Below are 17,146 nucleotides of genomic sequence, written 5' to 3'. Positions count from 1 at the left end.
GAGACCCGGGCAGTCACGGGGGAGAATGTACAAGTTCCACGCGGACAGTGACCCCGGGCCGGGATTGAACCAGGGTCCTCGGCACGGTACGGCAGCCCCTCACCTCACCAGATTTGTCCTTTGATTGAACCCTTTCCCCTACCTCTCTATTTGTCTGCACGCTGCTTATTTCTAGCCTTGTCAAGTTCTGATCAAAGCTTCGGCCTCAGGTTTCTTTCTCCAAAGATGCTGCTAGGGTCACTGTCTGTGTGGAGTCTGCACGTCCTCCCCGTGTGTGCGTGGGTTTCCTCCGGGTGCTCCGGTTTCCTCCCACAGTCCAAAGATGTGCGGGTTAGGTGAATTGGCCATGCTAAATTGCCCGTAGTGTAAGGTTAATGGGGGGATTGTTGGGTTACGGGTATGTGGGTTTAAGTGGGGTGATCATTGCTCGGCACAACATCGAGGGCCGAAGGGCCTGTTCTGTGCTGTACTGTTCTATGTTCTATGATACTGCAGGGTCCAGAGTTGTTACAGCACTGGAAGAGGCTTTTCAGCTCGTGTTTGCACCAGCTCTCCGATTGTCCGATTCTCTCCCTGAAACCCTGCACATTCTTCCTTGACAGACAATCCAAGCCCCTCCTTAGTGCCTCGATGGAGCCTGCCTCCACCACACTCAGGCAGTACCTTTCAGACCCTCGCCACTCACCCTGTGAAAAAGGTCTTTCTCGTTTTGCAGCTTCTGCCAGTTACCTTATATCTGTGCCCACTCATTCTTCATCCACCAACGAGAACAGTTTTTCCCGATCTACTCTGTCCAGACCCCTCATGATTTTGAAAACCTCGATCGATTCTCTTCTCAACCTTCTCTTCTCTAATTTTTCCAATCTATCTTTGCAACTGAAGTTCCTCACCTCTGGAACTATTCTCATTAATCTTTTCTGTGCTGTCTCTAACACCTTCACATCTTTCCTAAAGGTGTGGCTCCCAGACTGGGCACTACTATAGGTGAAACTGGACCTGTGTCTTATGCCGATCTTATACCGGGCAGCACAGTAGCACAGTGGTTAGTACAGTTGCTTCACAACCCCAGGGTCCCAGGTTTGATTCCCGGCTTGTCTATGCACATTCTCCCCATGTCTGCGTGGGTTTCCTCCGGGTGCTCTGCTTTCAACCCACAGTATGAACATAAGAACATAAGAACTAGGAGCAGGAGTAGGCCATTTGGCCCCACGAGCCTGCTCCACCATTCAATGAGATCATGGCTGATCTTTTGTGGACTCAGCTCCACTTTCCAGCCCGAACACCATAACCCTTAATTCTTCAAAAAACTATCTATCTTTACCTTAAAAACATTTAATGAAGGAGCCTCAGCTGCTTCACTGGGCAAGGAATTCCATAGATTCACAACCCTTTGGGTGAAGAAGTTCCTCCTAAACTCAGTCCTAAATCTACCCCCTTATTTTGAGGCTATGTCCCCTAGTTCTGCTGTCACCCGCCAGTGGAAACAACCTGCCCGCATCTATCCTATCTATTCCCTTCATAATTTTATATGTTTCTATAAGATCCCCCCTCATCCTTCGAAATTCCAACGAGTACAGTCCCAGTCTACTCAACCTCTCCTCGTAATCCAACCCCTTCAGGTCTGGGATTAACCTCGTGAATCTCCTCTGCACACCCTCCAGTGCCAGTATGTCCTTTCTCAAGTAAGGAGACCAAAACTGAACACAATACTCCACAATTGCTTCACAGCTCCAGGGTCCCAGGTTCAATTCCCGGCTTGGGTCACTGTCTGTGCAGAGTCTGCACGTTCTCCCCTTGTGTGCGTGGGTTTCCTCCGGGTGCTCCGGTTTCCTCCCACAGTCCAAAGATGTGCAGGTTAGGTGGATTGGCCATGCTAACTTTCCCTTAGTATTCAAAATTGCCCTTATTGTTGGGTGGGGTTACTGGGTTATGGGGATAGGGTGGAGGTGTAGGCTTTGGTAGGGTGCTCTTTCCAAGAGCCGGTGCAGACTTGATGGGCTGAATGGCCTCCTTCTGTACTCTATGAGGTGTGGCCTCACTAACACTTTATACAATTGTAGCATAACCTCCCTAGCCTTCAACTCCATCCCTCCAGCAACGAAGGACAAAATTCCATTTGCCTTCTTAATCACTTGTTGCACCTGTAAACCAACTTTCTGTGACTCATGCACTAGCACACCCAGGTCTCTCTGCACAGCAGCATGCTTTAATATTTTATCGTTTAAATAATAATCCCGTTTGCTGTTATTCCTACCAAAATGGATAACCTCACATTTGTCAACATTGTATTCCATCTGCCAGACGCTAGCCCATTCACTTAACCTATCCAAATCCCTCTGCAGACTTCCAGTATCCTCTGCACTTTTCGCTTTACCACTCATCTTAGTGTCATCTGCAAATTTGGACACATTTCCCTTGGTCCCCAACTCCAAATCATCTATGTAAATTGTGAACAATTGTGGGCCCAACACGGATCCCTGAGGGACACCACTAGCTACTGATTGCCAACCAGAGAAACACCCATTAATCCTCACTCTTTGTTTTCATTTAATTAACCAATCCTCTATCCATGCTACTACTTTACCCTTAATGCCATGCATCTTTATCTTATGCAGCAACCTTCTGTGTGGCACCTTGCCAAAGGCTTTCTGGAAATCCAGATATACCACATCCATTGGCTCCCCGTTATCTACTGCACTGGTAATGTCCTCAAAAAATTCCACTAAATTAGTTAGGCACGACCTGCCCTTTATGAACCCATGCTGCGTCTGCCCAATGGGACAATTTCCATCCAGATGCCTCGCTATTTCTTCCTTGATGATAGATTCCAGCATCTTCCCTACTACCAAAGTTAAGCTCACTGGCCTATAATTTCCTGCTCTCTGCCTACCTCCTTTTTTAAACAGTGGTTTCACGTTTGCTAATTTCCAATCCACCGGGACCCCCCAGCGTCTAATGAATTTTGGTAAATCATCACTAGTGCATCTGCAATTTCCCTAGCCATCTCTTTTAGCACTCTGGGATGCATTCCATCAGGGACAGGAGACTTGTCTACCTTTAGCCCCATTAGCTTGCCCATCACTACCTCCTTAGTGATAACAATCCTCTCAAGGTCCTCACCTGTCATAGCCTCATTTCTATCAGTCACTGGCATGTTATTTGTGTCTTCCACTGTGAAGACCGACCCAAAAAACCTGTTCATGTTCCTCAGCCATTTCCTCATTTCCCATTATTAAAACTCCCTTCTCATCCTCTAAAGGACCAATATTTACCTTAGCCACTCTTTTTTACATAGAACATAGAACAGTACAGCACAGAACAGGCCCTTCGGCCCTCGATGTTGTGCCGAGCAATGTTTTATATTTTATATCTTTGTAGAAACTTTTACTGTCTGTTTTTATATTCTGAGCAAGTTTACTCTCATTATCTTACTCTTCTTTATAGCTTTTTTAGTAGCTTTATGTTACCCCCTAAAGATTTCCTAGTCCTCTAGTCTCCCACCAATCTTTGCCACTTTATATGCTTTTTCCTTCAATTTGATACTCTCCGTTATTTCCTTAGATATCCACGGTCGATTTTCCCTCTTTCTACCGTCCTTCCTTTTTGTTGGTATAAACCTTTGTTGAGCACTGTGAAAAATCGCTTGGAAGGTTCTCCACTGTTCCTCAACTGTTCCACCATAAAGTCTTTGCTTCTAGTCTACCTTAGCTAGTTCTTCTCTCATCCCATTGTAATCTCCTTTGTTTAAACACAAAACACTAGTATTTGATTTGACCTTCTCACCCTCCATCTGTATTTTAAATTCCACCATATTGTGATCGTTCCTTCCGAGAGGATCCCTAACTGTGAGATCATGGATCAATCCTGTCTCATTACACAGGACAAGATCTAGGACCGCTTGTTCCCTCGTAGGTTCCATTACGTACTGTTCTAGGAAACTATCACGGATACATTCTATAAACTCCTCCTCAAGGTTGCCTTGACCGACCTGGTTAAACAAATCGACATGTAGATTAAAAACCCCCATGATAACTGCTGTACCATTTCTACATGCACAATTATTTCTTTGTTTATTGCCTGATGATGAGTATGATGGTGATATGATGATGAGGAGGAGGATGATGATGGTAATAATAATAATAACTTATTGTCACAAATAGGCATCAATGAAGTTACTGTGAAAAGCCCCTAGTCGCCACATTCCGGCGCCTGTTCAGGGAGGCCGGTACGGGAATTGAACCCGCGCTGCTGGCATTGTTGTGCATTACAAGCCAGCTGTTTAGCCCACTGTGCAGGTTAGGTGGATTGGCCATGCTAAATTGCCCTTATCACCCAAAAGGGTTGGATTACTGGGTTACGGGATAGAGGTGGAGGTGTGGGTTGAAGTAGGGTGCTCTTTCCAAGGGCTGGTGCAGACTCGATGGGCCAAATGGCCTCCTTCTGCACGGTAAATTCTATGATTCTATGATGTTCGACAGAACCTTCTCGCTCTTCTACTCTGTGCTTCTATTAGTAAAGCCCTGGATGCTGTAAGCTTCATGAACAACTCGCTCAACCTGCTGCCACTTTCAATGATCTATGTACATATCTACCCTGGTCCCTCTGCTCCCACAGCCACTTTAGAATTTTACCCTTTCTTTGTATTGTCCCTCCATGTTCTTCCTACCAAAATTAATCAGGTCACATTTCTCTGCATTGAATTTCATCTGCCACCTCTCCGCCCACTCCACCAACTTATCTATGTTCTTTTTCCAAGTTCTACAATGTCCTCCTCACAACTCACAATGCGCCCAACTTTCGTATCATCCACAAAGCCTAACCCCTGGGCAACCCCACTACAAACCTTCCTCCCCCCTGAAATACATCCATCAACATCCGTGACCATTTCCAGCACTTTTATTTTGCTTTTATCAAAAATTTCCTTTCATTGGGAGGGGAAATCTGGGGGTGGGGGCAGCGCGATTAATTAGGTGGCTTTCCCAAACAGGCACAATGGGTCAGATATTCTATAAAATTCCATAATTAGAAAATATTGAAAATTTGAATCTGTCGTTGCCCTTTCACGTCGGTCTTTGGAGCTGCCGTGCGTTTGACAGCATTCTGTGTCGACCTCTGCAGGTTTGTTGAGCAGTTGTGAGAAAGTCACTCGGAATGACGTAATTCCATGGATTCTGCTGTTTGAGAAACATGAGGTTCTCCAGGAGATGAGACAAGATGAGACGAGGGCAGCACGGTAGCACAGGTGGCTAGCTGTTATGGGCCAGGGTTTAGAGAACCCTAAAGTGTATCATGGAGTTCACCTGCCCCACAACGTTTAATAGGTTGTGGTATGGGGAGCACACGGCCCACTCTACAGGTGCGGTACAGCAGAAATGGAAAAGTACCCTTCAAAGCAAAACAAAGTTTACTCTATGAATTCAAGCCAACCTTTTTAAAACATACAGTGAACATCTTAGCAACCATCAATTCAAATACAACCCCTAAAGACTATAACACTAAGTAATCCTTTAAGCTTTACTTTTAACATCCATAAAACTTGAAACACATTTCAACAGAAGTACATTGGGTTTACATTCACGACTTAAAACATGTATAATTCTGAATTCACCAAATGATCAAGAGATAGTCTTTTGATGGCAGAGAGAACACCTGCTTCATCTGGATTCAGCTTCAACACTGAAAATGAAACTAAAATACACCCTGCAGCAAACAGCCTAAAATGAAAGTAAAAAGCTGACAGACAGCCCAGCTCCACACTCTGACATTACTGCAGTACTAAACAGCATTTCTTAAAGGTACTTTCACTACAGATATTTATATACACACCCATTTATGAACACCAATTTCTTCAAGGTACTCTCACATGACACCTCCCCCCCCCCCCAAGAAAAAATAAATAAACCATCAACTTCATAATGGTTTCATTTTTCACCTTTTCAGCATTCTTAAGAAATGCACAGTAAATATACTTTTTTGTTTCAAAAATCAAGACACGCAAACAGGTATAATAATATAGTCCATTTTTGTTTGTTCCTCCAACTGAATTCCTTCGCAATTGACAGTCTCTTTGAACAAGAAGGTTTCTGTACAGTACATCGAGTCCTCTACGCCTTGGCATGTCTCTTTAAAGTCAGATACTTTAGTTCAATCTGATCTCAGAGTTCCTTGTAATTCTCCAACACAGGAGCATTGGTTATCACAGCTTTCAAGCAGTCAAATGCCTGTTGAAACTCCGCTGTCCATTGAAATTTTTGACGTTCCTTCAGCAAGTCCATCAGTGGAGCAATCACGCTGCAAAGCTTTTGCACAAATGCTCGATCAAATCTACTCATGCATTATTTCCCTTCGTCTTGAGGGTATTGAAAACTCCTCAATAACTGTTCGTTTCACAGCCTGTGTGACCATTCGACCCTGTCCGATTGAATGGCCAAGGAAAGTGACTTGGGCTTTTCCAAATTCACTTTTGAAATGATAATCGCTTATTGTCACGAGTAGGCTTCAATGAAGTTACTGTGAAAAGCCCCTAGTCGCCATATTCCGGCGCCTGTCCGGGGAGGCTGGTACGGGAATCGAACCGTGCTGCTGGCCTGCTTGGTCTGCTTTAAAAGCCAGCGATTTAGCCGAGTGAGCTAAACCAGCCCCTAAGTGACGAGGTTTATCACCAAACCCACCTCCTGAAGTCGATCGAATAACTCCATCAAATGCTTCAAACGTTCTGGCCAAGTCTGGCTGAACACTACCAGATCGTCGATGTATACCGCACAATTGGGTAATTCTGAAACAACTTTGTTAGTTAACCGTTGAAATGTGGCTGGGGCGTTTTTCATGCCAAATGACAGAACTTTGAATTGGTATATACCATCTGGAGTCACAAAAGATGAAATCTCCTTCACCCTGTCGGATAAAGGTACCTGCCAGTAACCTATAAGTAAATCTCGTTTGGAAATTAAAGCTGATTGTCCCACTTTCTAAATGCAATCCTTCAAACATGGGATAGGATAAGAGTCCGTTCTTGTAACTGCATTAACCTTTCTATAGTCCACACACAACCATTCGGTATCATCTGGTTTAGGTACCATCACTATGGGTGAGCTCCATTGGCTGCAGCCCACTTCAATTATGCTATTTTTAAGCATACTCTCAATCTGTTTGTTAACCTGTGCTAATTTTAAAGGGTTAAGTCGCTATGGATGTTGTTTGATTGGAAAAGCGTTTCTCACATCTACATCATGTATAGCCATTTTAGTACTTCCCAATTTATATCCACAACTTTGCCCATGTGATCTCAATAACTCTTTCAGGTCAGTTCGTTTTTCCTCTGGAAGGTAACTCAACATTTTATCCCAATTTTTAAGAACATCCTCGTTTAATTTGTGATATGTCAAATTCCAAGTCATCTGGATTTAGAACATAGAACATAGAACAGTACAGCACAGAACAGGCCCTTCGGCCCTCAATGTTGTGCCGAGCCATGATCACCCTACTCAAACCCACGTATCCACCCTACACCCGCAACCCAACAACCCCCCCTCTTAACCTTACTTTTTTTAGGACACTACGGGCAATTTAGCATGGCCAATCCACCTATTTGGTTCCTGGATTTGGTTCGTCACTTTGAGTTAGAATCATTAAAACCTCCTCCTTTTTCTCTCCTTCCTTTTCAAAGCACCTTTTAAGCATATTCACATGACACACTCGGTGAGTTTTCTTTCTATCTGGTGACAATAAGCGATTTTATCGGGGGGGGGTGGTTTAGCTCACTGGGCTAAATCGCCGGCTTTTAAAGCAGAAGAAGCAGGCCAGCAGCACGGTTCAATTCCCGTACCAGCCTCCCCAGACAGGCGCCGGAATGTGGCGACTAGGGGATTTTCACAGTAACTTCATTGAAGCCTACTCGTGACAATAAGCGATTTTCATTTCATTGGGCAGCACGGTAGCATGGTGGTTAGCATAAATGCTTCACAGCTCCAGGGTCCCAGGTTCGATTCCCGGCTGGGTCACTGTCTGTGCAGAGTCTGCACGTCCTCCACGTGTGTGCGTGGGTTTCCTCCGGGTGCTCCGGTTTCCTCCCACAGTCCAAAGATGTGCGGGTTAGGTGGATTGGCCATGCTAAATTGCCCGTAGTGTCCTAAAACAATATAAGGTTAATGGGGGGGGGGGGTTACTGGTATAGGGTGGATACGTTGGCTTGAGTAGGGTGATCATTGCTCGGCACAACATCGAGGGCCGAAGGGCCTGTTCTGTGCTGTACTGTTCTATTCTATTCTATAATTATCCTCACTTAATTTCCTTTCAATCTGATAAGGTCCACAAAACCGAGCTTTTAAAGGTTCACCTACCACTGGTAACAACACTAAAACTTTATCTCCACTGACAAAACTACGAACTTTAGATTTCTTGTCCGCTACCTGTTTCATCACATTTTGTGCAACTTTTAAATGTTGTCCAGCCAATTCATCTGCTCTATTTAATTGTTCCCCAAAATTTGACACGTAATCCAATAGTGTAATTTCCGCTTTCTCACTCACCAATTTTTCCTTAATCAATTTCGGTGGTCCTCTTACCTCATGACCAAAAATTAGTTCAAAAGGACTAAATTTGGTTGACTCATTAGGTGCATCCCTAAATGCAAACAGTACGAATGGAATTCCTTTATCCCAATCGTCTGGATAATCGTGACAATAAGCCCTCAACCTTGTCTTTAATGTCTGATGCCACCTTTCTAACGCTCCCTGCGATTCTGGATGGTACGCAGTTGATACAAATTGTTTTATTCCTAAGCTATCCATAACTTCTTTGGATAACCTTGAGGTAAAATTTGATCCTTGATCCGATTGTATTTCTGTGGTAGTCCATATCTAGTAAAGAATTTAAGTAACTCCTCCACAATCTTTTTAGCTGTAATATTACATACTGGAATGGCCTCTGGAAACTCAGTAGACACATCCATTATAGTCAAAAGATATTGATTCCCACTTTTTGGTTTAGGAAGCGGTCCTACACAATCAATTAGGACCCTTGTAAAAGATTCCTCAAATGCTGGAATGGGTATTAAGGGCACTGGTTTTATCACTGCTTGAGGTTTTCCTATCACTTGACATGTGTGACATGGTTGACAAAATTTAACTACATCTTTATGTAGTCCAGGCCAATAAAAATGTTTCTGGATTTTAGCTCGAGTTTTTCTTATTCCCAAATGACCTCCCACTGGTACCTCGTGTGCAACTCGCAACACCTCCTTTCTATACCCTGCAGGCAATACAACTTGATGAACTTCTGCCCACTCATGTATCTGCCTGCATATGTAAAGGTCTCCATTTTCTCATCAAGACATCACTTTTACGGTAATAACACTCTGGTATCCACTCCAATTCCTCTTCCATGTATGCTTTCTGATACATCCGTTTTATTTCTATATCTTTTTGTTGTAACTTCGCTATTCTTCCTGAACTAAAAATATCCGCCTCATCCTCCACCTGTTCATGTTCTTTTTCAACCATCTGATCAAAAATCGTTTCTGATAATTGCACTTCAATTTAATCTTCACTCTTTGATTTCTCCTCTTGTCTTAACCTGTGACTTTGCGACCTTGTTTTGACACAATCCTGAAAAATCCCAGGATATTTGTCCTTCAACACTTCAGTTGTCTGATTTTCCACTGGCTTATCAACCACAGTAGGCATCACTCCCACCTGCGATCCAGCTATACAATTACCCAAAATAAACTGTATTCCTGGACAAGATAGATTATCTATTACTCCTACTACCACTTCACTCTTCACTGGACTTTCCAACCTTACCGTATAGAATGGAACACTACTCCTCTCACCCTGAATTCCACATATTACCACCTTTTCTGGCAACATTCTTCCCAAACTCATAACTCCTTATCTCTTACCATTAAAGATTGGCTAGCTCCCATATCTCTTAAAATTATGACTTCTTTACCTGCTCCTCCCGATATACATGAGTAAACTTTACCCACACAAGTAAATTCTTTAAAGACATCTGGCACCTTCTTATCAATCACCTCTTGATCAGGTTGTACAATCTTTTGCACCTCCTTCGCTTCACTTGGGATTTCCTTTACCACTTTAACAAACCCCACTGTCTTGTCCTATTTATCCACATCAGCCTTCCCAGTACGTTTCTTCAACCGCCAACACTGTGACTTTATATGGCCTAGTTTATTACAGTGGAAACATTTGAATCTTTTCATGTCTTTTCCACCCTCCTGGATTTATTTTTTAATCTGAGGTACACTCTCCTTATTATCTCCCATCAGATCACCTTTACTTTTTCACTTGAGTATTTCTCATGTCCCCAGTTTCTATCCCTCACAGGCTGAAATTGATGTCGGAAACCAAGCTTTGATTTATGAATTAATTCATAATCATCTGCCATTTCTGCTGCTAATCTCGCAGTTTTAACCCTCTGCTCTTCCACATGAGTTCTCACTACATCAGGAATTGCATTTTTAAACTCCTCCAAAAGTATAATTTCTCTGAGAGCTTCATACGTTTGGTCTACTTTCAAAGCCCTTATCCACCTCTCACAATTACTCTGTTTGAGCCTTTCAAACTCCATGTATGTTTGACCAAATTCTTTCCTTAAATTTCTAAACCTTTGTCTGGAGGCTTCAGGCATTAGTTCATATGCACCTCAGATGGATTTTTTCACCTCTTCATACGTCCCAGATACCTCCTCCGGTAGTGATGCAAACACTTCACTAGCTCTACCTCCCAGCTTTGTTTGAATCAGTAACACCCACATGTCCTGTGGCCTTTTCATTTGTTTAGCCACCTTCTCAAATGAAATGAAAAAGGCTTCCACCTCCTTCTCGTCAAACCTTGGCAATGCTTGGACATATTTAAATAGATCCCCACCAAGCCTTCGACTATGACGCTCTTTATCACTATCCTCATCACTATCTTCCAATTGTACGTTTCCTTTTATGTCTGTCAATTTTAACTGGCTTATGTTTCAGAGCCATTTTCTGAAGTTCATACTCTCTCTCTTTTTCCCTTTCTTCTCTATCTCTTTCTTTTTGTTCTGCTGGGGCTATTCTTTCTTTGTTTCTTTCTTCTCTCTCCTTTTCTTTTACCCCGATCTGTATCTCTCTTTCTTTTTCTTTCATTGCATGTTCAATCTGCTTTAATTCTTTTTTGTGTTCAAGTTGCTAAATCAGCAACTGGATCTTTGCCATTTCTAATGAGTCAGACTGTATCTCAGGCAACTTTAAATGCTTAGCCACTGCCATAATGACCTCATCTTTTCGCATTTTGTCAGGTAATGTTAACTGCAATGTTTTGCCAAATCTAAAAGTCTGTTTTTAGTCGCTGTCTGTAAGGTACTGTGTGTGACCGTCTCCACCCCCGAAAACCTCTGAGCTTCTGAAAGAGGCATTGTACACAACACACTCCCTACTTAAATTATAGTACTACACCTGATAAGCAACCACAATATGCTCACCCTTCACTGTCTTTAAGTTCACTAAGCCAATCCAATAGATAGACTTTTGAAAATGAAAATCACTTATTGTCACAAGTGGGCTTCAAATGAAGTTACTGTGAAAAGCCCCTATTCGCCACATTCCGGCGCTTGTTCGAGGAGGCTGGTACAGGAATTGAACCTGTGCTGCTGGCCTGCCTTGGTCTGCTTTCAAAGCCAGCGTTTTAGCCCTGTGCTAAACCAGCCCCACCTCTGTGTGGCTCTTATCCCCCTTTTATCCCCCTCGAGCCCCCAATTTGTTATGGGCCAGGGCTTAGAGAACCCCAAAGTGTATCATGGAGTTCACCTGACCCACAACTTTTAATAGATTGTGGTATGGGGAGCACACAGCCCACTCTACAGGTGCGGTACAGCAGAAATGGAAAAGTATCCTTCAAAGCAAAACAATGTTTATTCCATGAACTCAAGTTAACCTTTTTAAAACATAGTGAACATCTTAGCAACCATTAATTCAAATACAACCCCCAAAGACTACAACACTAAGTAATCCTTTAAGCTTTCCTTTTAACATCCATAAGACTTAAAACACCTTTCAACAGAAGCACATTAGGTTTACATTCATTACTGAAAACATTTATAATTCTGAATTCACCAAATGATGAAGAGATAGTCTTTTGATGGCAGAGAGAACAGCAGTACACCTGCTTGGTCTGGCCTCAGCTCCAACACTGAAAACAAAATTAAAACACACCCTGCAGCAAACAGCCTAAAACAAAAGTAAAAAGCTGACAGACAGCCCAGTTCCACCCACACTCTGACATCACTGCAGTAGTAAACACCAATTACTTAAAGGTACTCTCACTACAGATAATTATATACACATCCATTTATAGACTTGATGGGCTGAATGGCCTCCTTCTGCACTGTATGTTCAATGTATCTATGTAAGAGAGTGCTGAAGGGAACAAGCAGGAATTGCAACAGTCGCCAACACATCGCCCCTCCTCCCACACACACCACACCCACACGCATGGGCGGCACAGTAGCTAGCACTGCTGCCTCACAGCGCCCGTGACCTAGGCTCAATTCCCGACTTGGGTCACTGTCTGTATGGAGTCTGCACATTCTCCCTTGTCTGCGTGGGTTTCCTCTGGGTGCTCCGGTTTCCTCCCACAAGTCCCGAAAGACATGCTATTGGATAATTTGGACATTCTGAATTCTCCCTCAGTGTACCCGAACAGGTGCTGGAATGTGGCGACTAGGGGCTTTTCACAGTAACTTCATTTCAGGTTTCATGTCAGCCTACTTGTGACAATAACGATTATTATTTCCACACACCACACACAAACACACTCCCTGAACACACACATACACGCCCACATACCCACACCATTCCCCCACACACACCTCGCCCACATAACCACACCACCCCCTTACACACCAGCCCCCCACACACCCCACCCTATCTCCTCCAAACACACACTACATCCCCACACTCACCCTCACACACATACCCAACTCCACCACACACACACCCCGAATAAACCCCCCCACACACACACATATCACCCACCAACATACCCACACCACCCCACATACACACACACCCACACCACACCACCCCACACACATACACACACCACCCCACACACACACATACATACACCACCCCACACACACACATACATACACCACCCCACACACACACACATACATACACCACCCCACACACACACACATACATACACCACCCCACACACACACACATACATACACCACCCCACACACACACACATACATACACCACCCCACACACACACACATACATACACCACCCCACACACACACACATAGATACACCACCCCACACACACACACATACATACACCACCCCACACACACACACATACACCCCCCCACACACACACCACCCCCCCCACACACACACCACCCCCCACACACCACCCCCCCCCCCACACACCACACACCCCACACACACACACACACAAACACCACCCTACACACACACACATACACCACCCCACACACACACACATACATACACCACCCCACACACACACACATACATACACCACCCCACACACACACATACACCACCCCACACACACACACATACACCACCCCACACACACACATACACCACCCCACACACACACTACCCCCACACACACACCACCCCCCCCCCACACACACACCACCCCCCCACACACACCACCCACCCCACACACACACACACACCACCCCACACACACACACACACAAACACCACCCCACACACACACATACACCACCCCACACACACACACATACATACACCACCCCACACACACACACATACATACACCACCCCACACACACATACATACACCACCCCACACACACATACATACACCACCCCACACACACATACATACACCACCCCATACACACACATACATACACCACCCCACATACATACACCACCCTACACACACACACATACACCACCCCACACACACACACATACCACCCCCCCCCCACACACCACTCCCCCCACACACCACCCACCCCACACACACACACACACACCACCCCACACACACACACACACAAACACCACCCCACACACACACACACAAACATACACCACCCCACACACACACACATAAATACACCACCCCACACACACACACATAAATACACCACCCCACACACACACACATAAATACACCACCCCACACATGCATACATACACCACCCCACACACACACATACACCACCCCACATACACACACATACATACACCACCCCACATACATACACCACCCCACACACACACACATACACCACCCCACACACACACATACACCACCCCACACACGCCACCCCACACACACACACCACCCCACACACTCACACACACTCATCATCCACCAACGTACCCACACCACCCCACACACACACACATACATACACCACCCCACACATACACACGCATCACCCTCCCACTCTCCCCACACACATAAACCCCCCCCCCCTCACCCATTCCCGCACGGCTCCAATATGGAAATGTCACAACACCAGCGAACACAGACCGTGAGGATTGTAACCCGGCTTTAACCCATTCAGCGTGAAAGGGAATTTAATACAATACCCCCATTTGCCTTGGCTGGGGGGGGGGGGGGGGGGGGCTGGTTTATGCAGTGTCGCTCCCCCAGGCTGGGCACAGAGATCACTCAGTAATGTTAAAGTTTAGGATCACCGCCCAGGCTTTCAACTACATTGAGAGCAACGACCTAGCAAACACTTAATTTATAAACTTATATATTAGTAACACAAATGTCTACATTAAAAACACTTACATTATAAACTTAGACATTAGAAACACTTCATTATAACCTTGTACATTATAACCACTTACATTATGAATTTATATATTTTAAACACTTGTGATAAACTTTATCCAACAAACATGCAAAGTGCAAGTAGAGATTAAGGAACAATGGCAAAGTTCAGCTTCTGGGTTTTCTGTAATAATGACAAGGATTATTCTCTCTGGGAGATGCCGTTTTGTGTTTGTGTTGCAGGGTTTGTGAGGGAGGGTTTGTGAGGGTGAGGGAGAGTTTGTGAGGGTGAGGGGAGTTGGTGAGGGAGGGTTGTTGAGGGTGAGGGAGGGTTGTTGAGGGTGAGGGAGGGTTTGTGAGGGTGAGGGAGGGTTGTTCAGGGTGAGGGAGGGATGGTGAGGGTGAGGGATGGTGAGGGTGAGGGAGGGATGGTGAGGGTAAGGGATGGTGAGGGTAAGGGATGGTGAGGGAGGTTTGTTCAGGGTGAGGGAGGGTTGTTGAGGGAGGGTTAGTGAGGGGGGTTTGTTGAGGGTGAGGGAGGTTTGTTGAGGGTGAGGGAGGTTTGTTGAGGGTGAGGGGGGTTTGTTGAGGGTGAGGGAGGGTTTGTTGAGGGTGAGGGAGGGTTTGTTGAGGGTGAGGGAGGGTTTGTTGAGGGTAAGGGAGGGATGGTGAGGGGGGTTTGTTGTGGGTTGTTGAGGGAGGGTTTGTGAGGGAGGTGTGCTCAGGGTGAGGGAGGGTTGTTGAGGGAGGTTTGCTCAGTGTGAGGGAGGTCTGCTCAGGGTGAGGGAGGGTTGTTGAGGGAGGTTTGCTCAGGGTGAGGGAGGGTTGTTGAGGGAGGTTTGCTCAGGGTGAGGGAGGGTTGTTGAGGGAGGTTTGCTCAGGGTGAGGGAGGTTTGCTCAGGGTGAGGGAGGGTTGTTGAGGGAGGTTTGCTCAGGGTGAGGGAGGTTTGCTCAGGGTGAGGGAGGGTTGTTGAGGGAGGTTTGCTCAGGGTGAGGGAGGGTTGTTGAGGGAGGTTTGCTCAGGGTGAGGGAGGTTTGCTCAGGGTGAGGGAGGGTTGTTGAGGGAGGTTTGCTCAGGGTGAGGGAGGTTTGCTCAGGGTGAGGGAGGGTTGTTGAGGGAGGTTTGCTCAGGGTGAGGGAGGGTTGTTGAGGGAGGTTTGCTCAGGGTGAGGGAGGTTTGCTCAGGGTGAGGGAGGGTTGTTGAGGGAGGTTTGCTCAGGGTGAGGGAGGGTTGTTGAGGGAGGTTTGCTCAGGGTGAGGGAGGCTTGCTCAGGGTGAGGGAGGGTTGTTGAGGGAGGTTTGCTCAGGGTGAGGGAGGGTTGTTGAGGGAGGTTTGCTCAGGGTGAGGGAGGGTTGTTGAGGGAGGTTTGCTCAGTGTGAGGGAGGTCTGCTCAGGGTGAGGGAGGGTTGTTGAGGGAGGTTTGCTCAGGGTGAGGGAGGGTTGTTGAGGGAGGTTTGCTCAGGGTGAGGGAGGGTTGTTGAGGGAGGTTTGCTCAGGGTGAGGGAGGTTTGCTCAGGGTGAGGGAGGTTTGCTCAGGGTGAGGGAGGTTTGCTCAGGGTGAGGGAGGTTTGCTCAGGGTGAGGGAGGTTTGCTCAGGGTGAGGGAGGTTTGCTCAGGGTGAGGGAGGTTTGCTCAGGGTGAGGGAGGTTTGCTCAGGGTGAGGGAGGGCTGTGAGGGGGGTTTAGGGGCTGAGCTGCTGGTTTTGGGGAGGGTTACCTGCTGCTGCCATTGCTCCCGGAGTGTGTGCCCCTCTCCCTGGGGCATCACCCCCTCTCCGCGCTCCGATTCCGCCTCTGCTCCCGGAGCCGCTCCGCCGCCGCAGCGCTCGCTTCAGCTCCGTCCGAATTTCCTGCTTCACTGCCCAGCGCCGTCACTTCCTCATCGCAAACCCATAGCCAGAATATCAACTCGTCCCACTGTCACTGCAGGTCAACAGCCTCACATACATGTCAGAGCCAGACATGTATGGCACAGCCAGACATACATCACAGAGCCACACATACATGTCAGAGCCAGACATGTATGGCACAGCCAGACATACATCACAGAGCCACACATACATGGCAGGGCATACATGTCACAGACAGACATACATGAGAGCGCCACACATACATGACAGAGCCACACTTACATGTCAAAGTCAGAAATACATGACAGAGCCACACATGCATGACAGAGCCAGACATACATGTCAGAGCCAGACATACATGACAGAGCCAGAGACACACATACAAGGGACAGAGAAATATATGTCAGTCAAATTAGACAACTATGTCATGTGGTTTAATGGGTGTGTGTGTGTGACTCAAATATGAATGGAGACATGTGCTTATATATTACATATTAGGGC

General features: G+C 46.0%; 1 protein-coding gene across 1 annotated transcript in view; it reads right to left on the bottom strand.

The window, feature by feature from the left end:
• The window catches only part of pik3ap1 (phosphoinositide-3-kinase adaptor protein 1), a 184,939-nt gene extending 168,300 nt beyond the window's left edge, over window positions 1-16,639 (bottom strand). Inside the window, exon 1 of the mRNA XM_038783277.1 lies at window positions 16,513-16,639. Coding sequence (XP_038639205.1) covers window positions 16,513-16,560 — 48 coding nt within the window. The 5' untranslated portion in view covers window positions 16,561-16,639. The remainder of the gene's footprint in view (window positions 1-16,512) is intronic.
• Between the last annotated feature and the right edge of the window lie 507 nt (window positions 16,640-17,146).

The sequence above is a fragment of the Scyliorhinus canicula genome, chromosome 22 (assembly GCF_902713615.1).
Source record: "Scyliorhinus canicula chromosome 22, sScyCan1.1, whole genome shotgun sequence".
Classification (NCBI taxonomy): domain Eukaryota; kingdom Metazoa; phylum Chordata; class Chondrichthyes; order Carcharhiniformes; family Scyliorhinidae; genus Scyliorhinus; species Scyliorhinus canicula.
This window is presented reverse-complemented; position numbering and strand designations above follow the sequence as displayed.